The sequence below is a fragment of the Anabrus simplex genome, chromosome 10 (assembly GCF_040414725.1).
Source record: "Anabrus simplex isolate iqAnaSimp1 chromosome 10, ASM4041472v1, whole genome shotgun sequence".
Classification (NCBI taxonomy): domain Eukaryota; kingdom Metazoa; phylum Arthropoda; class Insecta; order Orthoptera; family Tettigoniidae; genus Anabrus; species Anabrus simplex.
Genome location: NC_090274.1, coordinates 39,652,279 through 39,679,220, shown reverse-complemented (window position 1 = coordinate 39,679,220; position 26,942 = coordinate 39,652,279). Strand labels below are relative to the sequence as shown.

General features: G+C 38.3%; 1 protein-coding gene across 2 annotated transcripts in view; it reads left to right on the top strand.

Annotated features, from left to right (window-relative positions):
- The first annotated feature begins 310 nt into the window (after nucleotides 1–310).
- The window catches only part of MED30 (Mediator complex subunit 30), a 100,090-nt gene continuing 73,458 nt past the window's right edge, over nucleotides 311–26,942 (top strand). For both annotated transcript variants that reach the window (XR_010861177.2, XM_067155080.2), the window contains exons 1-6: nucleotides 311–481; nucleotides 1,678–1,819; nucleotides 1,945–2,117; nucleotides 8,918–9,109; nucleotides 19,282–19,440; nucleotides 21,636–21,737. Coding sequence is in view for 1 of the 2 variants with exons in the window: in XM_067155080.2 (XP_067011181.2) it covers nucleotides 1,699–1,819; nucleotides 1,945–2,117; nucleotides 8,918–9,109; nucleotides 19,282–19,440; nucleotides 21,636–21,737 (747 nt within the window). In the remaining variant the exon portion in view is untranslated. The remainder of the gene's footprint in view (nucleotides 482–1,677; nucleotides 1,820–1,944; nucleotides 2,118–8,917; nucleotides 9,110–19,281; nucleotides 19,441–21,635; nucleotides 21,738–26,942) is intronic.

The following is a 26,942-nucleotide window of genomic DNA, read 5'->3' as shown; positions in this document are numbered from 1 at the left end:
TTGGTCATTTACCGGTACTAGATCATTAAAATCTGAGTCCTGAATTAAATCAAAGACCTGAAAGTTGATTAAATGTCCCGCCTGCAAAGAGGGATGAAGTATGACCTGAGAAGTGGGAGAAATGCTTTATTAGGCTATGGATATTATAGCAATCGCTGTTTCTGTCCAGTTCTGACTATTTTGTTTTTGCAGGGTGAAAAAAAAAAAAAACCTGACAGATTGGGGACATTTGAGCAAAATGATGGGAATTTCATTTCTACATGTTTGGCGAGACTGTTGCGGCATATTCTTTGACGGAATGGAACACGAGCGAAGGAAATTTTTATAATCAAAGATTGCCGGGGTATGATGATTATGTGTAATGTCTTGAATCTGGAAGTGGAGACCTGAAGTTCCTTTTTAGTGTTACGTGAAGGTATTTTTAAGTCAATATTGGCTATAAACGAAAGAAAAAAAGAAAAAGCGCAGTTGAAATAAGGAGGTAATTACCAATCATTACCTTTTTAATTTTTTTATGTCAGTGGTGTGTAACTTGTTAAAAGTATGTTTTCTGTTATGAAGTTATTGTGCATGATGTTTATTCTGTAGACAAACGTAATAAATTAACCTCTTTTCTTTTAAAAACCTGGAAGTGTTCATAACCTTTAACACCTACTTCCTTGCCGTAATAACATATAATTCAACCAATCATTCAACACTGATTTGCATTTAGGGCTGTCGCCCAATCAGCAGATTCCCTATCAGTTCTTTAGCTAGTTTTTTCTTAAAATTATTTCAAAGAACTTAGGAAATTTATCGAACATTTCCCGTGATACATTATTCCAGTCCCTAATTCTTCTTCCTATAAATTAATATTTGCGCCAGTTTGTCATCTTCAGTTCCAACTTGATCGTCATATTTTGATCTTACCTATCGTTAAAAGCTCCACCCAAGCTTATTCGAGTAGGTACTAATGTCATTCCACACCATTTCTTTACTGACAGCTCAGAACAACTCGTCTCCCTACAACGAAGTTTTTATCATCATCATCATCATCATCTTCCTTCCAAGTATTGGGCCATGTGACCCGTTACGGTCTTGCATTTTACTTTTTGCAAGACTTGAAAGCAATCAAATGTCCTTCCGACGGGTTGCTAGCCTGAAGGAAGTAAGGCCTAATGTTTTTGGTTTTATGTCCCCCAACTACTTTTACGGGTTATGGGGATGCTGAGGTGCCAGAATTTTGTCCCGCAGGAGTTTTTTTAGGTTCCGGTAAGTCTACCGACTTGGGGCTGACGTATTTGAAGACCTTCAAATACCACCGGACTGAGCCAGGATCAAACCTTCCAACTTGTGCTCAGAAAGCCAGCGCCTTAACTATCTGAGCCACTCAGCCTGGCACCCAGAGCAAATCATGCCGATTTCCTTTGGATCCTGGTGTGGATATCATTCACTGGAACCTTACTCTAATTGCAGTCTTACCAGAGACTATTTAGTTAAGTTTCTATACGAGGGGGGGGAAGACGTAGTTGTTGATGTCTGTTGTTGAATTTTTTTGTTTTTTGTTGTATGTCTGCCCTTCATCCCCTTTTACTTGTTTGTTATGTTCTCTGTATTGCCAATGACTTGCACATCATGATAATTATGATAAACTGGAGCAGAAAATAGATTTTCCAACAGCATTATATGTCTTTTCAGATTGCATAAAAGTTATTGAAGATGGCTGGACCTCAGCATTCATTTCCAACTGGTTTTCCTAATGCTCAGCAAGGTGCAATGAGAAATCAGTTTGGTGCTGGACCTCCCTTGGGAGGATTGATGGCATCTGCTCAGCAAACTGGTGTGTATATTTGTTTGCTTGTTTAAGTTTTCTCCAATCAATAACAGGTACGCCTAATAGGAACAGGGTTTTTGTTCTTTTTCTTTAATGCAGTGAGTTTTGGCCTTGTTTCATGTTGAATTTAGGTATTGTTGGCCAGCAGGCTTACGGTGTTGGAATACCACCAAATGCTCAGCAAGCATTAGTTCAACAGCAGCAGCAACAGAACCAACAGCTGCAGATGCAACAGCAACAGCAAATGCATCAGCAGTTGCAGCAACAACAAATGCATCAACTGCAACAGCAACAACAGCAGCAGGTATGATATTTGTGTTTAGATTGTCTGCTAATAGCAGTAGTGTAGCAGTAGCTCCATAGTACTGAATGGGAACTACAGCTCAAAAGATTCGCGTATTATAATTGTTTTTAAATATTTTAACACACCCACACTAACTCGAAGTCGCATCATATCTTTTTCCAGTCCTTTTTTTGTTGACACTACTCGTTCATAACCATATCTGGTCCTACAGGTAACACATTACCAGGTTCGGTACACAATCCCGCTATCTCCAGTTCGGGTCTCAGAAATTTTTTAACCTAAAGGGCAAATTCTACCATGTCCAAAAAAGGAAATAAGATGCAAAATATAGTTTTTGCAATTTGTACGTAATTATTAAATGCCAATATTTGCCAAGTGCTACGACTCTCTTTGCCAGGGTAGCCATGTTGATGACATAGTTCATTCCGTCTACTTGTGGAAGGTCAGCTATGATGAAACTATGACGTCACGAGGTAACATCTGTCATTTAAATGTACATACAAACACAAACTACGCATCTTATGGGTTAGGGGAGAGTGGGGCAGTTTCATACACATTCTACCTATTAACACTTAAGAAGATTTAGTGGCTGTATTTTGCAATCTAAATGGCTAAAAACAAGTGTTACACAAACATTGTTATATTAGAAACAAGTTGGACTTATGTAATTACTCATTTAGTTAATTCCTATAAAACAATTTAAAAATATTTATAAACATGTAATTTGTATGAAAGTACCTCAACATGGGGCAGTATCATACATGCAGGGGCACTTTCATACATGTTCTACAATATTGACAAAACATGCTTTTATACATACAAAAACACCACTAGCCTATCCTAAACTGAATTCAGTCAGATCTACAGAAAAAGTTAAGGAAATTGCTCGAGCTGTTCCTCCAACCGTGGTAGGCTGTGGAAATTTAGTGTAAACATCAGCCTGAGAAATTTCACTGACATCTTTCTTTTCATGGAAAACAAATTTCTTTTTATAATTTGTACGTGAAAAGTTTGAGAAACTCTGAATCATTCATTTTCTCATCAACTTGACAAACAAAGTATTTCTTTGTTCTTTTTGTTGCAAACTCAACCAGAACAAAGTCATTAAGCTCAATATCACTGCTTTTATCAAGCAGCGGTAAGTCAACATCTTGGTCACTAAACTCAAGTTCACTTTCACCACTTGTTACAGCAACACTTTCTTCACTGCTTGAAGAATTGAAGCCTACAGATTCCTTGCCAGATTTAAATAATTTTCGTCTAGGGAGATTCGAGGATGTCATCTTGTTTGGCTTTCTTTTCGTTTTATTCTTAAGCTTCATCATTTCCTCCAATCTTTCTTTTTTCAAGAGTGGTGGTAGTCAGAATTCTTGACTTACCTTTAGCTTGTCCAGTGTCTTTAAGTGTTATAGGATTTGCTTTGGGGTAAGGGTGGATATATTCTGGTTTAATTGTAGGTTTTTGAGGGTTGCCTTGGAATTGGGTGTTGGCGTGGAAGTGGGAGAAGCTGAAGTGGGTATGTTACTGGATGGTTCTTGGACATGACTTCCTCACGATGGGCAGGATCTGAAGATGTAGAAATTTTTGTGCAATCCTGTGGAGGGCATGGGCGATCTGTTGTCAAAGATGCAGCAAAGTCTTTGTCAGTAAAGACAAAACAATTTGGAGACCAAAGTCTGGTCTTCCTGAATGAAGACACAATGTTGATCTTGAAAAATGACTGACTGAATGGTACATTTGTCAGTTATGGTATGTTATAAATTGATATGGTCCTTCCTGGATTTTCATAGATCCATGTATTTAATGCTTGCCTGCATCTGGTCTTTAATGGACCGAATTTGTCGAACAAGACAAGTACGGGATCATCCTTAGAAGACTTGCATATCTTTTGGAGATGCTTGATGATTTCAAGAAAAGATGTTCCTGCAACCCAGCCCAGGCCTAGGAGCCCCATTTATATCCTTTTTGCTTTAAAAATAGATATAAGGGGGTGTATGAAAGTGCCCCAAACCATTGTATGAAAGTGCCCCTTGGGCAGTTATTTTACTAATCTTGCCATCTGGCTTTTCATAAATTATGGAGACTACTGTAACTTATACATAAGTTGCAATGAAGAGTGTAGTATGATGTGAAACTTATTTCAGAATCAAACACAGTGAATCAAAAGACTTACCTAACTATTTCACAGCATGAAGATTTTTTAAAAAATCACCAAAATTAAACTTTTCAGCACAGCTTCTCGTCAACAGATGCTATGATGCTACAACTTGCACAGGAAGTAGATGAAGTCAAAAGGAGTTAATAAGAATAAAAAAGATGGCACTCTCTACCCTTAAAGGTGGGAAAAATAAAACTGTATGAAACTGCCCCTGTATGAAACTGCCCCACTCTCCCCTACAGCAGAAAATGAGCTCTGCACATCACATAATGCATACTTATGATATAAATTAGCCATAGAAAGCACAATGAACCATTCAAATACTGGAAATTAAAAACACAGGAAGAAAACATCAGAGATCGCTTCGATACCGCCTGAGTGCCCAATCCTACAGAGCAATTTACGGTTCACAATTTACGAACGCACGTGCATGTTTAGGTATCAGAAAAACATGTACGAATGATATGAAACGATACATGAAGCAGCATTGAGGAGCGATACTACCTTCATGCTTGCCAGTGACCTACCGACCCACCCACAAAACGTGTTATTACTCACATAAACGTAAAACGGAGGCTGCATTACATTGCAAGTGCACACAGTAACAAGAATAGGAAGTAGTGTCATCAGATGGTACTCACCGAGTAATATAGAAGGTTATTTTGGTACCCATTGCATGTACTGCTGGCATACTTGAATTTGAAAGCAGTCACAAGGTTAGTTCCATCGCATTTTGAACAACGCACATAAATACACACAGAATATATGGAGTTAAGCACACAGTACCGCACAATGTTTATGTACGAACCATTAATTAAATCAGTATTTGAAACGTGAATTGACAGTAATGGCACATGTATCACGACCACGTGGTAATGGCGACTGGAGCTCCATCTAATGACCGCCCATCCTTCTTTGATCTACACTTACGCACGTGAAGTACCAACCTAACAAATGTACCCACTTGGCGATAGAGGACATGACATCACGGATGATGGAACAGCGGCCTGTTTCAATAGCATGGACGCAGAATGCAATAAATTCACACACAATAATAAGCAGCTTACTCACCTTATTGAGGATACCGCTCTGTGATGTGGAACAAAACCCCTAATAGCACTACTTACGTGTTTATTGGCGAAGATTTAATATATACAAGCACTATGTATTTTAAAGTGTTTAATGTACTTGTAATTTAGAATTAAGTTTAAGTTAAGTTCCACAAACGAATTTTAGGCCTGAAAGATAACTCCACACCTAAGTACCTGAATTGTATTATATTAACCATTTTACTCTCAAACATGCCCAATTTGGACGCTTGGACATAATGCTTCCCCATGGCTTCTCCATTTAGAAAGGCACATTAGCTATTATTTGACATATGTAAAGGTATCAATGTACAGCTGATGATGACTGTTTAGGGTCGAAACCGGTCCTGTAGTTAATAATAAAATTGTATTGATAAGGTGGAACCTTTTCTTATCTATATATTAGTGAACTATCAATACGATAATTAAATTAGTAAATCAAGATACATCATATGATTATCGTTTCCCAAATATTTTTACTTATACTATTCACAAGTGTTATACGCCATGGGTTAGCATTAGTTTCAATGTTCCATTATGTGCCATGAGCATGTTCATATTTAGATGAACTCATGCTCATCAGGACCGTGGGTGTTGACACCCCATTCCCTCCGCGAGGCGGGCTTGGCTGACGTCACATTCTCGTGGTGTATCACTTGTGCTATTTATGGAGGTATAGAGGTTGGTGTGACATCATACTTATGACGTCACGATCATTTTTCTTGTCCACGGTGAAATGTTAAATAATTACATTGGTGGTGCATGCGCAATAGCAAAAATTCGGACTTAGTTTTCGGATATTAATTCCCTGTCTCTCTTACACCCTGTGACGTCAGGTATGACGTCATCACCCCTCCGTCACCAAATAAACATGGTCGCCATGTGCTCTACCAGTCCTATATAGTGTCCTCTTCAGTGTTCTATATGGCAGGTAATAGTACAGAAACCTAGTATTTTCGCACCTCTACGCCTTCCTTGTACCCTAATGAACATATCTAATAGCATATGACGGCGTCTACAAGTGAACTGGAGATAGAGTGATTGTGTACCGTAACCCACATTACTTGGGGAGATCAAATAAATAAATAAATAAATAAATAAATAAATAAATAAATCAATCAATCAATAAATCCATTGCATCCTTCCGTCCATCTGTCCTGTTAAAAAAAATTTTAAGTGTTTAGTCTGCACGCCTCTGTGAATTTACTAAATCATTAGAAACCGAGTCTAACCATCGTCATTTTGGTCTCCGTCTACTTCTCTTAACCTCCATGACCGAGATTGTTATTCTCTTAGGTAACCCATCTTCCTCTATTCGTCTCACATGACCCCACCACTGAAACCGGTGTATATGTTTGGCTTCATCAATAAAGTTCATTTCTAACTTGATCTTTTTCTCCTTATTCTGAGTACCCTCCTGCAATCGTTCCCACCTGTTTCTACCGGCAATCATTCTCACTACTTTCATGTTTGTTACTTCTAACTTAAGAATATGATATCCTGAGTTCACCCAGCTTTCACTCCCCTAAAGTTAAGTATTATCCGCACACTTTATCTTGGTGCATTTGTGTACGGGGGTGAGGAGTAAGGAGGGAGCTGTCCCGGTATTGATAGTGCTGCCTGGTGCTGCCAACTGAATGAAAATGAAATCTGAATTGAATCGAGAATATGATCGATCGATATGAAATTTCTAAACCGTTATCATCTTAAGCCAACAACTATGTTACATACACATTATATAACATTATAAAACATTTCTCGATGCGAATCTTGTTCCTAGCATGAATTCTATACTTTGGCTTTGTTGTGTAAACAATAGTACTAGTGCGTAAAGTGTACGCCAGATGTCGCACAACGATGCTTAAGCGATTCATAGTTTGTGTTTCAAAGGTTGCCAGTACGAATCTCAAAGATCGCCGAGGTCGACCGATTCAGCACTAGGGTGTAAATGCAGCAAGATAAAGTGTGCGGATAATACATACCGGTATAAATACAGTTTCATCCGGGAGCTGACTCCTTTCTTACAGAATGCTTTTGATCATAACTGCAAGCTCACTGAATTAGCTTTGCTGCACCTTAATTGTCTCGTTTACTTTTGTACCATCCTGGGAGAACACACATCCTAAATACTTGAACTGATCTACCTGCTCCAGCTGTATATTCCCAGCCTGACATTCATTTCTTTCAGGTTTCTAACCTACTGACATCAGTTTAGTCTTGGAAAGGCTAATTTTCATATCATACTCATTGCATCTATTTTCAGTTCCATATGAATGTTACCTAAAATGCTTATTGGGGAGAGTGTTCATTGTGTTCATTGCCAATGCTGAAAGCCCCTCATCCCATCCCCAGAAGAAACTTCATTTTATAACCTTACACAGAAAATTTTTCTCTACATTACATGTGATAAAAATCATCTTTAGTCCATGTTGATAAATTACAAATAAAATATAGGATTTTTATCCACCTTATTCAATACACAATGTTGTTAACTCTAACACATGAATAGTTTTACCCATTCCCATACAAAGACGGATCTCTCCGTCCCGGCTCTCGACCGCACTCCTTCCTTGTACCCTAATGAACATATTTAATAGCATATGACAGCACCTACGAGTGAACTGGAGATAGTCGGCTTGTGTACCGTAACCCTGTTTTATTTCATTGATGTATTCGATAAGCACTCCTGTGCAGTTATTCTGTGGAAAGAATGATCTGTATCTTAGCAACCTCATCGTAAGCGAAATCATGGCTGCCTCCAAGTTGAGTGACAAAGCGATTGTAAGGGAATTTTTAGAAGAGAGTGACGTTGATATAGAAATAAGCAACGAAGAATTTAGTGGCAATAAAAGTAGTGAAAGTAGTTCGTGTGACAGTGACGTGAGCGCTGATAGGAGTGAACAAAGTGCTGTTTTGCCATCAAGTATGTCACTGAATTTTAAGGTTACAGCTGATGCCACACCAGCGGCTTCTAATCATATTTTACACAATAGGGAATGGAACTGGGAGCACGAAAGTGTTACTCCAAAGCATCATTCATACATCGCAACTGGTGAAATAAATAGTGTTGCTGTAAAGCATGCTTTTTCAGTGCCGGTGATAATATCATGTAAAGTAATGAAAATAAATGGTACAAGGCACAAATAAGTTCAATTAAATGGTATGTGCATGGGTTAAAGCATAGACATGTTTTGATCCTTGGGGTCATCATCAATATATACAAATTTTATAAAGCAATTAAAATATCAAGACTTTTGTGTAAAGTTTCTGTTAAGAGTTATGTCCTCTCATTGGGGTTTTTGGATATCAATTCCCTGTCTCTCTCTAACACCCTATGACGTCAGGTATGACCAGCAATCATTCTCGCTAAGCAAACCTGCTTGTCATGTGCTCTCCTAGTCATATATAGGCCCAGTGTACTCTTCATTGTCGTATATGTCAGGTAATAGTACAAAACCTCAGTATTTTCACACCTCTACTCCTTCCTTCTGTCCTAATGAATATTTGTTGTTGTTGTTGTTGTTATATTGTGGGATTTTTCCTTCTGTTATTAGGTTCAGCAACAGCAGGCTAATCCAGCCAGTCAGCAGCAGAATAATCAACCTCAAGTACAGTCTCAGCAGCCGCAACAACCAGCTCAAAATAAAGAGTTCAACACAGCATCGCTCTGTAGATTTGGACAAGAGACTGTGCAGGATATTGTATCAAGAACACAGGAAGTCTTTACAACCCTTAAACTCATTCAGGTAGGAATCATAGAGTTTCTTACGCATAAGATAATGGCTTAGGGCAGGCCATGACAAATGTTTTTTAAAATCTAGGAGCCAGGCAATTTTTTCTAGCCCTTCCATTGCTAATATACTGGTGTCTAGTCCAGCTTTCTGAAAAAGAAAACATGGTAGTAATAGCAGTATTTTGAAATTATTGTGTTATACACTACAGCAGATTACCACAAAATGTACCAACAGCAGAACACTGAACTAAGTAAGACATGCTGCTCTGCATACAAATTTATAAAACTAGCCAATTGTTGCATACTTGTATTTTGATACTGTTCTAAGAAACTTGTAAAATGTAAGTAGCAAAATGAGTATTATTGTCAACAACACAAACTTGTACAATTCCTTAGTATATATTAGTCTGACATCTTAAAGAATTATTAAGTAAAAGCTTAAACATTATCGACCTATCTCAGAATAAAAGATATATATATATAACAACCCCATACTTAACAAGACATCTTTATTGTCTATGCACATGCCTGGGAGTTTCATATGCTGTCAATATACGGAAATAAATTCCATGAGAATACATTCTATTTCATTTTACAATAACAGCTCTGTTAAAATAATCAGTTTACCAGGCGAGTTAGCCGTCCGGTTAGGAGCGCGCAGCTGTGAGCTCGCATCCGGGAGATAGTGGGTTCGAACCCCACTGTCGGCAGCCCTGAAGGTGGTTTCCCGTTTTCACACCAAGAAAATGCTGGGGCTGTACCTTAATTAAGGCCACGTTCGCTTCCTTCCCATTCCCAGGCCTTTCCTGTCCCATCGTCGCCATAAGACCTATCTGTGTCGGTGCGACATAAAACAAATAGCAAAAAAAATCGGTTTAATAGCAAAAGAGATTGTATTTTGATAGTGGAGGAGCGTCGCAGGATATTATTTATGTCATTTACATGAGAAGTATATTTGAATTTAATCTATGTTGATAGGGTTGATCAAAAGGTTTCCATTCGATGGCTGTACAGTCCTGAATCGAGATGCCAATCAGGCAAAATTGCCGTGAGCATTAAGGCACTCATCCCACCGACGCACCAGGTTGAAAGATCCCTGTGTAATAAAACACCGTGTCCTGAAGAAGTTCATAACCACTTGATGCACATTCTCGTCCAACAGGAAGCATCGACACTTCAAGGCCTTTTTTGAGGGGTCTGAAGACATGATAATCGCATGAAGAGAGATTGCCTCATCCACTGCCCGCTTGTTGTTGTCCATAATGGATGAGGCCAGCCTCCCAGATCGACCAGTATCTTGTGTCGAAATGTCACATGCATGGAACCTGGTGCATCATTCTACAATGGTGATTTTTGACAGACATGCTGCGCCATACACAGTCTTCATTCTCTGATGGATTCCACCAGTGTTTGTCCTTCGGCAGTCAAGAACAGAATAACAGCACGTTGGTCCTGTTTGGACGCAATTGGTAATAACGTTGCCATAGTTCACGTGGCTGCATTTAACGCACACACCTTGGCACGACACGACTGCCACACTAATCCCTTTGCCTACATGTCTAAGGCCCGGTTTCTTCAACTCTATGTTAAATTCTGCTTAACAAATGTTATCTAACAATTGTTATTAATTTAACAGTTCGTTTAAAAGTTCCCTGTTTCACGAACACATTTCCAACATTTGTTACGAAACAATTGTTAAAGACAAATTAACACATTTCCGTAAGATTTCGGAACGCGTTTGGCAGTGAGCGTCTTTTGTTTATTTACATATAGCGCTCCTAGTGGCGTGTTGAAATAGTATTTTGTCACACAGACACATGGTTGACATTATTATAGGTTATGGTTAGCGGAGACCGCTAAGAAGTAAACATGTCAAGTAAGAGGCAACAACAGCGTTAATATGATGAATGCGAGACAAATGTTGTTATAGTTTTAATTTAAAATTATGCGAGTGTGCAAAAAAAATGAAATAACGAACTGTTATATCACAACATTCGATATAGCCTATTCTTCTAGGAGTGCAATCTAAGGTTCCTACATCACCGGGAAAATGTGATAATTAATATGTTTTGAATGATTTTCGGGCATTCTTTTATTGCGGGGAAAATAATGTAGTACCTTGTTAATGCTGCAATGGCAGCAAGAATTCTTTGTAGAATTCTGCACACTCTTTTCTTGCCCTCGTGAACATAGTCGCCTACAATTAGGCCTTTTTTTCTTAAAAAAAAATACTATTTGTTCGGGACGTCGACCTACGAAGATCTTTTGCCCCTACAATTAGGCCTACATGGAAAGTGTCTCGAGGTCAGATGTCGTTACAAACCTCCGCTTCGGACGAAGTGGAGGTGATATAACACTAGAGGCGAACAAATTTTACTTAAACATGTCAGGTCCGCAACCTAATAACTTCTGAAAAATTGATGAAACCCCGATTCCAATGCAAGGCGTATATATTTAGGAGTTGTGGCATAGTGGTCATCGTACTTGTCTGCGAGCGTCGTAGACGTGAGTTCGAGTCTCGTTTCAGGGAACGTTATTCGAAAATGGGAACAAAAATATTACGCAAATTGCAGTACAGGTACACTTTGTTTTCTACTTGAAATTAATATAGGTCTAAACGTTCTCACAGTTACTGCTGGATCTCTTCTTAATCTGTTTATCCTCCAGGGTAGGTTTTTCCCTCGAACTCAGCGAGGGATCCCACCTCTACCGCCTCAAGGGCAGTGTCCTGGAGCTTCAAACTTTGGGTCGGGGGATACAATTGGGGAGAATGATCAGTACCCCCCCCCCCCCGGCGGCCTCACCTGCTAGGCTGAACAGGGGCCTTGTGGAGGGATGGGAAGATTGGAAGGGATAGACAAGGAAGAGGGAAGGAAGCGGCCGTGGCCTTAAGTTAGGTACCATCCCGGCATTTGCCTGGAGGAGAAGTGGGAACACACGGAAAACCACTTCGAGGATGGCTGAGGTTGGAATCGAATCCTCCTCTACTCAGTTGACCTCCCGAGGCTGAGTGGACCCCGTTCCAGCCCTCATACCACTTTTCAAATTTCGTGGCAGAGCCAGGAATCGAACCCGGACCTCCGGGGGTACTAACCACTACACCACAGAGACGGACTATATTAATTTGAGGTAGGAAATAAAGTTCCACTGCAATTTGATCATTACTTTTATTCGCATTTTTACCTTCACATTCCCTGAAATAATTAATTAAATTTGAATTTTTTTAAAAAAGTAATCTAACGCGGGACTCGAACTCTCATCGTCGTGGTTCGTAGATAAGTACGATGACCACTTAGCCACTATTACACTTGACTAGTATGCAACTTTTCAAGTATATACGCGGTGCTTTACAATCAGAAATTCGTATTTTTTTTCGGAAATTATTACGTTGCGGACCTAACAAGTTCAAGTTAAATGTGTTCGCATTTTAGTGTTCTATCCCCTCCACGTGGTCCGAAGCGGATCCTGCCTCATGACATTTGTCCTCATTTATTTCGAAACCGAAACTGTACGGTATTGACCCAAACCCTTCTACACAAGTTACTGTTGAGTATCCCTCAGCAGGTACATTAAGCTAGTTGAAATCGATTGGACGCAGGTCTGACCCATCCTTGTAAAATCTATAAGCAACTGCTGCACTGGAGAGATTGGTAAGTAGCAATCTGTTGGAAACTCTAACCTATATCGTCTAGTAGGTACCTTGTTCATTATGGCTTCGGTAATTAGAAATCTTTCTTCTGACAACTCTAAAAGGTCGTTATTTCTTAGTATGGGTCGTCCTTTGCCTTCTTCAGTTTATAAATAGTCCTCATACAGCAGTAAAGCTTCAAACTTACGTCTTCTACATGTCTCCATTTTGAAATTTTAGCAACTGTTAAGAGGTTTAACACAGGGGTGCTGCTAGGTTAATTTAACACAAGATTTAACAATTGTTAAGAGTTAACAATTCTTGATGAGACGACCATTTTGTTAAATTGTGTGTTAAGTCTCCTTAACAGCAGTGTTAACACTTAACATTCGTTGAAGAAACCGGGCCTAAGCTGATATGCCTGCATCGGAGTCATTTTAAGTTGCATGTTCGCTGCAGCAACACCCTCAAACAGAAACTTTTGGATCACACCTTATATTTTATTTACGAGAGGTTTTCTCGACACCCAAACGTTAATTTTCTTCTGTTGCTTGTATAATGTAGCCTTGATTGTTATTTAAAATGCTAATAATATTACTATCAAAGCAGAAAACCCTCATACTTACCAAGATCTCCTCCATTACCTAATGCCATTCTCATGTTCGGCCGAGTTCGATAAATCATATGGAATGTCAAGGGGTTGTATATTATTACACATGCTGTTTAATGGCGACCTGGCGCCTGGGATTTCACATGCTGTGGCTTAGGGATTGTGATTTGCACGTTTAGCGAAAACGGAGAGAATTTGAGTCATTTTGATTAATAGTTAATTTTTATTTATTTATTTATATCTTTTTTTTTTACAATATCAAAGTGAAATTACAGTCACATTTACAGAGAAGTATTTTCTTCTTAAGCACCCTCTATCTAACTCCCTGCCGGGTGGGGTAATGGACCAGTGACTACGACCTCCGCCTGTTCTTCCACCATTCTTCTCTGAACACCACGTCACACCTCTACTCTCCACTGCTTCCTCTGATTTGGTGATTCACTTCTTCCTTGGTTTCTCCATCGGTCTTGTTCCAGTCACCTTCCATTCCATCATTGCTCTAAGGTAGGTTTCCCCAAACTTTTTGTTTCTGAGGCCCCCTTAGCGTATGGGGTGAAAGTTCCTTTTTGGGATCATTGTCCGTACCTAGGTGTTAATATAAGGAAAGATCTTCATTGGGGTAATCACATAAATATGATTGTAAATAAAGGGTACAGATCTCTGTACATGGTTATGAGAGTATATAGGGGTTGTAAATAATCTCGTGTGGCTATTTCTAGCCGAGTGTAACCCTTGTAAGGCAGACCCTCCGATGAGGGTGGGCGGCATCTGCCATGTGTAGGTAACTGCGTGTTATTGTGGTGGAGGATAGTGTTATGTGTGGTGTGTGAGTTGCAGGGATGTTGGGGACAGCACAAACACCCAGCCCCCGGGCCATTGGAATTAACCAATTAAGGTTAAAATCCCCGACCCGGCCGGGAATCGAACCCGGGACCCTCTGAACTGAAGGCCAGTACGCTGACCATTCAGCCAACGAGTCGGACATAGGGGTTGTAGTAAGGATGTAAAGGAGAGGGCATATAAGTCTCTGGTAAGACCCCAACTAGAGTATGGTTCCAGCGTATGGGACCCTCACCAGGATTACTTGATTCAAGAACTGGAAAAAATCCAAAGAAAAACAGCTCGCTTTGTTCTAATTTCCGACAAAAGAGTAGCGTTTAAAAAATGTTGCCAAGCTTGGGCTGGGAAGACTTGGGAGAAAGGAGGCGAACTGCTCGACTAAGTGGTATGTACATGTAATCAATCTCGTGGTTGAACCGTATTGATTTTATGTAATTATAAAATATCACACACAAATTTATTAAAATCCACTTATTCAATACAATACAGAGTTGTTACAATTATAATTTAGGCCTGTACCATATTATAAATCATTATTGGGACATGTTTCGCCCACTAGCTGGACATCATCAGCCATGAATTTATACCTCTTAATCAAAATCGGGATCCTGATTTTGTTTACATTGTTACACAATTATGTTATAAAAATGTTAACAAGTCCATTTTAATTTTATAGTGTGAAGTTAATGAATTATAAAAACATAAAACACGATTGGTTGGAGTAAAAATTTTATTAATGATGAGATCATATGAATAAGAATTACAGTTTATTGATAAATAACCAGTTCTTCAACGTGATTGAATGTCTATGAATAAAAAAACCATTCCATACATTAAAATTTGCTAAGATGCACTGGAAGGCAGTGCTCATATCTTGCATGCAGAGTAGAAATTCTGGTTGTAAACTTTTTGTCGAAGCTGTGGTCATGGCAAACCATAGCCTTTACAGTATTTATAACATTGATTATTTCCAAATTGTGGATATTAAACTGTCTCTTAAAATTGCCCTTTAATTAGGGTGTGCCATTATTGATAGTTGCTTTGATGACTAAAAAACAGTATATTGGAGTTGTTATTATTATTATTATTATTATTATTATTATTATTATTACATATAAATTTTGAATCCAGTGTCCTTAGCGAATTCCGTGGTGAAGTAAACAACGGATTTTGTGAAGCGAATTTAGTTGATTCCTTAAGTTTGAGGTCTAAGTTTGATGCCTCTTGTATGTTTCTGGTCGAAAGGGGACACTGTCATGATGTAAGGTGATGCGCAAGTGTTGCTTCTAAGTGCAGTAATGTGTGTCGATGGTGTCTGCAACAAGAGGAAGAGTATGTTTGAAATTGGTACTGTGTTGGTGACTGAAAAAGAAAGACCACATAATGTGTTTATCACTTACCCCCTCGTCTGCTTAAGATCGACTAGTTACACTGGCAATGTCGGACTGAGTGACTGTCAGTATGCTTGTGCTTCTTGTGTTGTATCTGTTTGAGGGTGGGGGGAGGAGGGATGGGCAGGGCATTATATATGCGTGCTGTCAGAGACGGGAGGTTGGTGGGGGCGGATTGGGAGGAAGTTATGTTTATTGGGTTGGTGGAAGTTTTTAATAATGATGGTTTAAATATGTTTTATAGGCTGTTGTCTTTTAAATTCAATATTTGTAACAACTTGGGAATTGTTTCATACAGGGTTTTTTTAACTTCAATTATATCATTGAGATTCTGACTTCTGTTGTAATATTGGTTTAGGTAGATGTAAAATTTTCAAATTCATTCATTCATTTACCTTTGTTTACTTTTTTAATGATTTTTAGATCCTGCTCTATTGTCATAAAGAATGGACTTGTTAACATTTTTATAACGTAGTAATTATGTAACAGTGTGAACAAAATCAGGATCTGTATTTTGATTAAGAGGTATAAATTGATGGCTGATGATGCCCAGCTAGTGGGTGAAACATGTCCCAATAATGATTTATAATACGGTATAAATTCTAATTGTACCGGGCGAGTTGGCCGTGCGCGTAGAGGCGCGCGGCTGTGAGCTTGCATCCGGGAGATAGTAGGTTCGAATCCCACTATCGGCAGCCCTGAAGATGGTTTTCCGTGGTTTCCCATTTTCACACCAGGCAAATGCTGGGGCTGTACCTTAATTAAGGCCACGGCCGCTTCCTTCCAACTCCTAGGCCTTTCCTATCCCATCGTCGCCATAAGACCTATCTGTGTCGGTGCGACGTAAAGCCCCTAGCAAAAAAAAAAAAAAAATATTCTAATTGTAACAACTTTGTATTATATTGAATAGGTGGATTTTATTAAATGTGTGTGATATTTTATAATTATATAAAATTTAGTACTGATCAACCATGAGATTGATTACATGTAATATCAAGGCCAACCAGGCTAGTCAAAAATTAAATAAATACCTCAGTCTCAAAATCAAGATCAGCAAAATAACTAAGGATATAGGATTTTTAAAAGAGTGTGTAAGACTTAAACTTGTTCCAAAATGTTTTGAAATTGTTCAAAGAAAAGGCTCATCAATACCCAATTTGACCAAAACACAAAATAAGATTAATGAAATCTGGTTGAAAAACAAAATCAAGATGCATTACAAAAAGAAGTCACACTTGAACTTACAGTTATATAAAACAAACTTAACTGTCTCCCAATACTTACCTGTAGAGTGGAATTCCTTTCAAGTACACACATACAACTAGTTAACATACTAAGCACTAGATAAGTACTAGATAAGAAACTCACATTTTTAAAAGAAACCCATTCAGAATCAATTAAACAGAGCACAGAAGTAGTAAAAAGAATCCTATCTGTAAATAACACACCTGCAAGAGTCAATTTGACAAACACAAGTTTCACAACAAAAGAAATAGATCATCTCAGCAAAGGTATGAAATTCAACTGGCCTAGTTCACGGAAAGAAAACAATATTATTACGACCATAGCGGAGGTTGTGTCTAATTTATCGTAACTCCCTCTAGAGTTACAAAACGAACTAGGTATGAGATAAAGAAGAAACTACCTACTTTAACTAAGGAATTAAAAACAAATTTTGATCCCACCTCCCTAAAGTTAACCCAAGAACTGAAAACCAAAATAAAGGATAACAATATACATAGTTACTAAAGCGGACAAAGGAAGGACCACCGTTTTAATAGACAAGAATGATTATATAATTAATGGCAAAATTTATCATCATGGTCTAGCTATGGGTGACCGAAGAAGTTTTTACTGATCAATCATACTCTATAGTTAATAAGGATCGCATAACTAGAATCCATTCACAATTAAGTATTTATTTATTTTCCACCTAGTCGATACAATGATTGCTTAAGGCAATTTTTAATGGTCAAAAGTGGTACATGCTTCGTATATTATCAACATCTTCAGCCACATAACACTGTTTAGATGAAAAATATATAAATTGACAAAAGTAATGCTTTAGAGGAAGTGTCCTTAAAAGTAACATAAGATTGACAACATTAAAACAAACAAATAACTCAAGAGAAAATATATAAATTATTTCTACAATAGAAAGCAGTCGTCAAGGAAACACTTGTACAATATTCCATAGAGAATATGTCCGAATGAATATTCTTTTCTTAATAATTCATGAAAAAAGGTCAATTTATAAATTAAAAATTATACAATTTATAAGTAATTATCGAAATGAAGAAATCCAGATATCACAGTGTGGCTCTTATTATTAATGCAGATGAAAATATAACTAATTCCTAGTTGTCATATCTTATTAAGCCTGCTTTCCTTTGGAACAGTAACTCCTGTCATTCTTTCACAGTTTTGCGTCTGGTGTAATATTGATGATGCGTTCTTCCTTGCTCTTGCACCTGAGGAGGCAGAGGAGCAGGGGATATAGGTGTGTCAAGAACTTCCTTGCTGTCACCTATAGCTTCAACTGAGGAGGAATAAGTTGTAGGGCTATCTGTAGGTGGAGAAATTCCAATTCTTTTTTCATGATCTTTCTCAAGCATTTTCAAATATACTAGAATTTGATAATATAATGGATTCTTATATTCTACAGCCTCATTAAGGTTATCATTTTTCTTTACAAGTTGGTCTAGATGAATGTATAGATCTTCATGTGTGTTCATTAAGCTGCCCTTTTTTAAACTTTTTTATGATGGTCAGGTCTTGTTCTATGTTGGTAAATTTAATACCTGTGGCAGTCATGTGTGATCCCATTGCTGAAAAACATAGAGGCCAGGTAGATTTTTTGTCAAGTCGTGAAAACCACATTTGTTTTCTTGCTGTAGCCGATGTAGTATGGAAGGCTGCAGTGGTTTTCAGGAAGCGTCTCCTGGCTCTCAATCTAGGGATAGCTGATACATAAGCATGTAGCGGGTGGGATTGCTAGTGGACATGTTCAGTTCATTCTGCAGTGGCAGATACCACACGATGAATATCTAGTGATGTAATCTCTGCAAACCAATAGAGTTTTACAAGAGGTGTAGGCCTCAGACAACCTGTAACAAGCTCATGTTTCATTGAGCGCTTTGTCAACTTTGTTTTGCATGGGTGAAGCCGATTCCTGCACGTGGTACCCCTGCATAGGTACATGGATTAGAATTTCCTGTACTGAACTGACCATCAGCAATCCAGAAGCACTAAGAACGACAGCTCTATCATTATGTTACAGTACTGCAGATATGCCTGCCCAGTTTGATACAAATTTACCTGCACAAACTTGGTAATAATGAGAACAATTTTACTGTTACTGAGGTCCTGGATTTATGATGGGAAGAATTAGGCAATAATTCCTTCTCTTTTTCCCTTGCTCTTTCTTCCAAATTTCTTTATTGAAATTTTGACTTGATGTTTTACATTTTAGTTTACTACTTAATATTATTAGAGGAGCTTATAATAAACTAGTTTCCCTGCCTTAAAGCGATAGTCGTCATGTCGATTTAGTGCATTAAGTATAGGTCATGTTAGGGGCCATTAATGAACAGCATGCAGATAGGATGACAACAGATTTGTGCACAGCAGTGAGTTGTGTTTTTGCTCTTTTGTTTACAGTAACTTTGTATTATTTTGGTGAAGTCATTTCAGCATTTTCAATCTTTTCATTACAGCCTCCGAATGGCACCGCACAAGGAGCTACAACGAGCACTGAAAAGAAAGCTAAAGTGCAGGAACAATTACGTACTATCAGATTACTCTTCAAGAGACTGAGACTTATCTACGAGAAGTGTAATGAGAACTGTCAGGGGATGGAGTATACACACATTGAGGTGAGTTCCTGGTATCTGTATCAACCACTGTCTAATCACCAGATTGCATGCCAAAAGCCTGGATTAAATTCCAAACCTCTCCACAGTGCTCATATGGAGTGAGGGCATATGACGCTGTTGATGGTGATTCGTCCGTCGGATGGGGACGTCAAGCCTTGGTGCTATTCGACATGAGTAGGCTATGTGCCGGCACCGGTTTTCACCCTCTCCCTACTATCATATAACATGTCATTCATTTCATCTGATTAACTCCTCTGATGAGGTTGACATCAGGAAGGGCATCCGGTCATAAAAACCCGCCACAACAGATTCATCTCACCTCATACCCGAACCCGTAGGGAAACGGGACAAGGGTTGGACAAACAAACAAACAAACAACAGTAAGTTGAAATGTTCACTGCATTACACCTTCATCAGGGAGCTCCATTGTTTGGTTTGACTGACTGCAGCATTCGTACACTAACATAGAATGGAGCTTTGCTACAGAGATGATCATGCTTACTGTAAATGTGGTAGTGTGATCTTGCCTTGCAACAAGCTCTATGCATAGTACGTCAAGCAGTCCTGCCATTTGGTGAACAAAAAGATAGGAAAAAACAGTAGACTGAGATCAGTTGTATAAATTATTGTAAGTTGGCAGAGATAAAATAACTATTAGAATGTTGTATAGCTGGTAGTGAAAGTATAATAAGTATAATAATAAGTATAATAATAATAATAATAATAATAATAATAATAATAATAATTATTATTATTATTATTATTATTATTATTATTATTATTAGCTCGCTAGCTGCAGTCGCTTAAGTGCGGCCAGTATCCAGTATTCGGGAGATAGTAGGTTCGAACCCCACTGTCGGCAGCCCTGAAAATGGTTTTCCGTGGTTTCCCATTTTCACACCAGGCAAATGCTGGGGCTGTACCTTAATTAAGGCCACGGTTGCTTCCTTCCCACTCCTAGCCCTTCCCTGTCCCATCGTCGCCATAAGACCTGTCTGTGTCGGTGCGACGTAAAGCAACTAGCAACAAACAACAATAATAATAATAATTACATGTTAAATTAAAAGTTCCATCAAAATAAGTGAAAATAGCTTCTTAACAGTTTGTAAATTCAAATTTGTAAAAAATGACAATGTACAAAATGTTATTAATTTGCTCATTCAGTGACATTAAAGAATGTGAAAATTCAAGAGAATTACTGTACTGATTTACTGGTACTTTAAGGAACCCATTTTGTGATTGAATTTCCACCATTCTGGTGTCTTGGCCATTGACACACAGAAAGCTAAGATAAGCTAAACTATGCTGGGCAGCCGTTTAAAGATGTCAGATTAATTGAGGAGGAAGCTTTTTTCTTTCTTTTTTTTTTTTTATTTTTTTTATCACTGCTGTTGTTGAACACAAAGAAAGAGGAGAAGACTCTGTATACATGACATTGGTGGGAGAATAATTCATGGTGAATTCCATCATTTGATTCAAACATTGCATGGAAATGATGAAGAATTAAAAATCTCCTTCATCTAAATCAGGAACAGCTTCATGAACTTTTCTCTATTACCGAGGATGATATTTAAAAAATGAATATGAAGTACTCAAATTATAGAATGTAAGGTAAAAATGTTAGTAAAAGCAGTAAATGATACGTACAATCAATTTCCAGAGTTTTATTTATTTGTTGCCAACAGTTGTCTTTCATGATTACTGTATATCTCTTTAATAGTTTGTCAGACAAGTATATTTTTGTATCTCTTCAATCATTCTTTTTATTTTTTGGTTTGCCTTCCATGATAATTAACTAGCATAGAAACAATTAAGCAATATAGTAGCTACTATATTGAGCCGATTCACGAAAGCCACACACATAAAACGTCTGTTTGTTAGATGCTGGGGAAAATAAAAAGTGATTGTGTGCATGCGCCTCCTTGGCGATCTGTAAAATTTAGCTTGGCATTGCTTAGGGTAGCATACCCTAGCATAACAGTCTGTGTGTACCATTCCATGTAACTTCATTGGAGCGCTTTTTTCGTTGGGTTGCGTAGTATAGCTTAGCTTAGCTTTCTGTGTGTGTGTGTGTCCTTTAAGATGGGTAATAGAAGAATTTAATAACATCTTGCAACAAATACCTGTAACGATTCTGTGTAGTCTGTCACTTCTTATGGTTTTCAGTTTCTATTTTCATTCTTGTATAATTACAGAGTTTAATTCCACTGAAGGAGGAATGGGATATGAAGTCTGACGAGAAGAAGACTTCCGAGTCCTATAGAGGAGCTTGTGATGAGAATAAAGAAATAATGGAGGTAAGCTCAGTCTTCACCACCTCTAGTTTTCATACCTGTCTGTACAAACACTGTTACCTGTTGTTTTTTTTTTTTTTTAATGTATTTTAAAAGGGTAATCCTACATACATATGTATTCATACATACATCTTCATTGTAGACTGTTATGCCTTTCCGTTGTTCAGCCTGCAAACCTCTGTAAATCAACTAAGCACTTCTACAATCCTTTATTTGCAACCAGCTCTATGACCGTGTTTGGTTCCACGCTCTGTATCATTAAGGGCAGAAGTACGTGAGCGCCCACTGAAATATTGCTGAAACTTACCATAACATTTATCACAATATCTATTATAACATGAAAGATAGAAATGCACCAATTTTACCATGTCAAGTCAAAGCCCTTCTGATTCTAATGGATTGCAATTTATAGTATTTAGACTTCTAGTTTCATGCAAGGAATTTTTGAATAGGAGAAATTTTTCAAGGTCTTATTGAAACATGTCGTCATGTTGGTACACATTACTACTGAAGTATTGGTACCACTGCTTCCAAATTATCACCACACATTCATAGTTGCATGAAAGTCTTGAAACTCTAGAATTTTAACATTTGATAAATATTTATGTCTTCAGTTATAAATTAAAATTTTATTTTAAAATATTGTAACTTTTAGCAACAACAAAAGGTTTATGAAAAACACAATTTAGAAGCAACATTAAAAATTCTAGAGTTTTAGTATCGCAGTACAGTCATACATGAGTGTGCAAAATTTCATATCTCTAGGTAGAATAGTTTAGGAGCAATGTGTACCTAAATGTGAAAAAAGAAGAAAAAGTTTTCGGGAAACTGCAGTCAAAGTTTGTGCTTCACTCACATCTGTCTCAGAACAAGGCTTCACATTATTCTTAATTTCTTTGTGAAATCAAATAAAAATGCATATAAATCATACAAATTCTTGTTCAGGGAGGCGCACTTTTCAAATTAAGAGCAAAATAGTTTTTTCGAAATTTCCGTACTATTCACGTACTTCTGCCCTTAAGTCTTTAAAAACTGAGTCTATACTCCTCTTCATACCCCGGGTATAGTCCCTGCCATGCAAGCCTATACACTAAGGGTACAACCTTACTCTTTCTCCCCTGTTATTTTCTAACTATTGGGTTCGATTTAGTGTCACTAACCATATAGCTGAGGGATCTTACTTGCTGATACAATGTCTTAAAGTAAATGTTAATCTTGACACGTTATAGTCATGGTATTTTCCGTGACCTGCCAGATTTATGTATTGCCACTGCCGTATTGTGAAAATCACTAGTGTTACATTTGCGGGAGTAAGTGAAGCATATTTTCTTTTTCTGTAGGATTGTAAATCTGTTTAGGTAATACCAGGTAAGTAGAATTGCGGCATGTTTCAATAATACATTTAATAACATAGTTGGTGTTAACTGATAAACGCTGCATTTTAATAATATGGTCTCATTTCGTCCAATTCGTAGGTATAGAATGCAATTAGAATGTATAAGAAACAATAAAAATCTGCAAGAGCTCCTCTGAAAAGGAAAGCAGCTTTCGTTATCGACTTAACTCATTGGGCCCGAGCCACGGAACCGTTCCGTGCTTCGTCTCGGTGGACCAAACGCCGGACCACGGAACTGTTCCGTTGTCTCATTTTACTACGTAATTCTACTTTTCCTCAAGAGATGGCAGAGTGAGTTGCATTTGTGATTTGTGTAGGGACTCTTTCTTTGCAATGTTATATGCTCTTTGGTAATATATATCGATAGTGCGCTTGGTAATATTAGTTTGAAGTGGGCTATCTCTACCTTTGAGATTCGCTTGTAAACAAGATGGCTGCCAGTATAGAACTGATATTTACAGATATAGGAAGTAATGATGATTAGGAATGTAATTTTTTCAATGAAATTAGTAGTAATATTAGTACTAGTGTGAGCAATGTTCCTGAATAACAAATAGATGTGGAAATCAAAGAGAAAGTGCAAAGTCAAAACTGGGTTACAGCTCAGCAGGCGGACTGAGTAGGCCTACGGTCCCGTGTGGCTAATAAAATAAAGTGTTTTACTGTATTCCTTGTTCCGCAGTTTGTGGTATGGAAGCCTTTTGTGTTCCTGTATATTTAAATCTTTAATGGTCTTGTAACTAAGAAATTTCTCATGATATGAAGCGGCACTATATTTCCTCCAAAATAATCCCAGCGCCAATGCAGTTTCAATCCAACAAATATGCAGGGCTCAATGGGTTAATCTAATCTAACCTAACCTTATCTTTTCACAACTTTGGTACAGTTTGCAGATTTAGCCTTTATGTATTCGTATGCACTTACCGGCATATGTACATGTAATATACAGTATTTGCTTGTGTGTGTTATTACAGCATGGTTTCATTTCAGTCCGACAAGTAGCTGCCTCTGTGGATCCGTGGTAGAGTGTCGGCCTCCGGATCCCAAGATAGCGGGTTCAAACCCGGCAGAGGTAGTCGGATTTTTGAAGGGCGGAAAAAAGTCCATTCAACACTCCATGTCGTACAATGTCGGCATGTAAAAGATCTCTGGTGATACATTTGGTATTTACCCGACAAAATTAATTAAATCTCAGCCATAGACGCCCAAGAGAGAACCGGTTTACTCTGTCTGCCATCTAACGGACCTACAGTAGAACGGAACGTCGAAATTGATGAGCAGACAGCCAGATGGCGTCAAATCGAAATGTCTGCACACGGTAGCTGAGGCCATACGATTATTATTATTATTATTATTATTATTATTATTATTAGTCCGACAAGTAATAGTAAATTTCAAGAAGGAAGCTGAATTATTTACAAGGCGAACACCAATGAATACGGTTATAGTAATGTGTATATCGAAAGAAAGGCAGAAATATATAACATTAAGTTAAGTGAGGGTGAGAGAGAGCATGTATTTCATTAATTCCTCATGAAAAACGACCTAATTATGAAAATCTTGATTGATCATTTACGTGAGTAAGGGGACCTCCATTATTGATTCTTACATTGAGGTTAGTATGTTGATGGTTATGTCTTAGGATTTCAATATGTAACTAGTCAAGTTGGCAGCAGTGATGACCCATTGAAAAAAGAGAATAAGGTGGCAATATTTGTATTTTAGTGGATAGCCTTACATGACAAGTACTATGCCCATTGTCGTCGTCCCTGTCACCCTCTGCTTCTTTTACCCTCCATAGCCAAGTTCAGTAGTCATCATCATCATCAGTTTTCCACTCCAGTTGCCCGGGTGTGGTTTACGAGCACTCTCCACTTCTGTCTGTCCATGTACCACTCTTCTCTCAAGACGACATCCCAGCTGATTCCTCTTGTTCCTATGTCCTCTTTCACTTGGTCCAGCCACCTCTTCCTAGGTCTTCCTACCGGTCGTTTTCCGGCCACGACTGTGTGTAGCCATTGTTTTGCTGTCCTTCCATCGTCCATTCGTTTGACATGGCCAAACCATTTCAAACGGGCCCTTGTCACTTTTTCATTCAGGGATGGGTACACACCAGCTTGCTCCCTTATTCTTTCATTCCTTACCCTGTCCCTTTTTGTCTTCTGTACCATAGTTCGTAGGAACTTCATTTCTGCGGCTTGTAGTTTGCTGTCCACTTGTTGGGTTGTTGTGCAGGTTTCTAGGCCATATGTTATTATGGGGGTGAAGTATGATTGGAATAGAATCTGCTTTGATCTTAAGGGAACTTGTTCGTTCCAGAGGAGGTTCCGAACTTGATGGTAAAACTGAGCTGATTTTTGAATGTGGTTGTTAATCTCATGCTGTATTCTGTTATCACTTGAAATGATGCACCCAAGATATTTATATTGGTCTACTGTTTCCAGTTGTGTACCTTCCAGCATTATTTTTCCTTTCTTCTTCTGCCTGTTGACAGACATAGTAACAGTTTTCGATTTATTTATTGTTAATCCGTGTGCTTTCAAATGTTTATTCCAGGTGTTCAGCCTCTCTTGGACTTCCTTCTCTGTATTTCCCCAAATTACTACATCATCTGCAAATGCAAATGCATTGATGTCCATATTGTTCTTCTGCTTAATTTCTTTCATGACTTCATCCATGACAGTGATAAAAAGTAATGGTGAAAGGGTACTGCCTTGTTGCACTCCTTTAGTGGTTTGGAACCAATCAGAATTACCGTTTCCTATCTGTACACACTGCAGCAGTCTTCGTAAAGCATTTTAACTTTCTGGATAAGCCCTTTGGGTACATTCTTCTTTCTTAAACATTCCCATATAGTCTTCCTTGGAACACTATCAAATGCTTTTTCGAGATCCAAAAACACTTGTGTTAAGTCCTTGCCCTTCTCCCAATGCTTTTCTAACAGTATTCTAAGTGCAAATATGAGATCAGTAGTTGATTGGTGTTCTCTGAATCCATATTGTTCTTCCTGTAGTTGTGGTTGTAGGTAATTTATCCTCCATTCACCTCGCAGACCCCAGCACCAAATCCAGTTTATGTGTACAGCTTCATCACATTTATTCCTAACATAGCTAGCTTTTATATTATTTCCTCATTCTGAGTGCCCTCCTGCTATCGTTCCCTCTTGTTCGTATTAGCAGTCATTCGTACTAATTTTCATGCCCGTTACTTTCAACTTATGTATGAGATGTCCTGAACCCACCATGCTTTCACTTCCATTCAGCAAAGTCGATCTGGAAACAGAGGCGATGTAAAGATAACTTTGTCCAAAAACCAGCTTCTTTCGTACATAATACCGGTGACAGCAACTGCGAGCTCACAGCATTAGTTTTGCTGCAACTCAATTCAGTTTTACTTAGAATTGTGGGAGAATACACATCCAAAGTAGTGGAAGTGATCTACCTGTTTGTTTTCTATTTCTTTAGATTTGTTCCCGCTGACATCTCTTCAGTGTTGCAAATCATACTCACTGCACCTCTTTAAAAGAAAATGTAACCACTATTATTAGAGCATAAACTGTGCATCTGAACTCCAAGCAGAGCTGTGTTTTAAACTGCCGGGCTGAGTGGCTCAGACGGTTGAGGCACTAACCTTCTGACCCCAACTTGGCAGGTTCGATCCTGGCTCAGTCCTGCGGTATTTGAAGGTGCTCAAATACGTCAGCCTTGTGTCGGTAGAAGATTTACTGGCACGTAAAAGAACTCCCGCGGGACTAAATTCCGGCACCTGGGCATCTCCAAAAACCGTAAGAGAGTAGTTAGTGGGACGTAAAC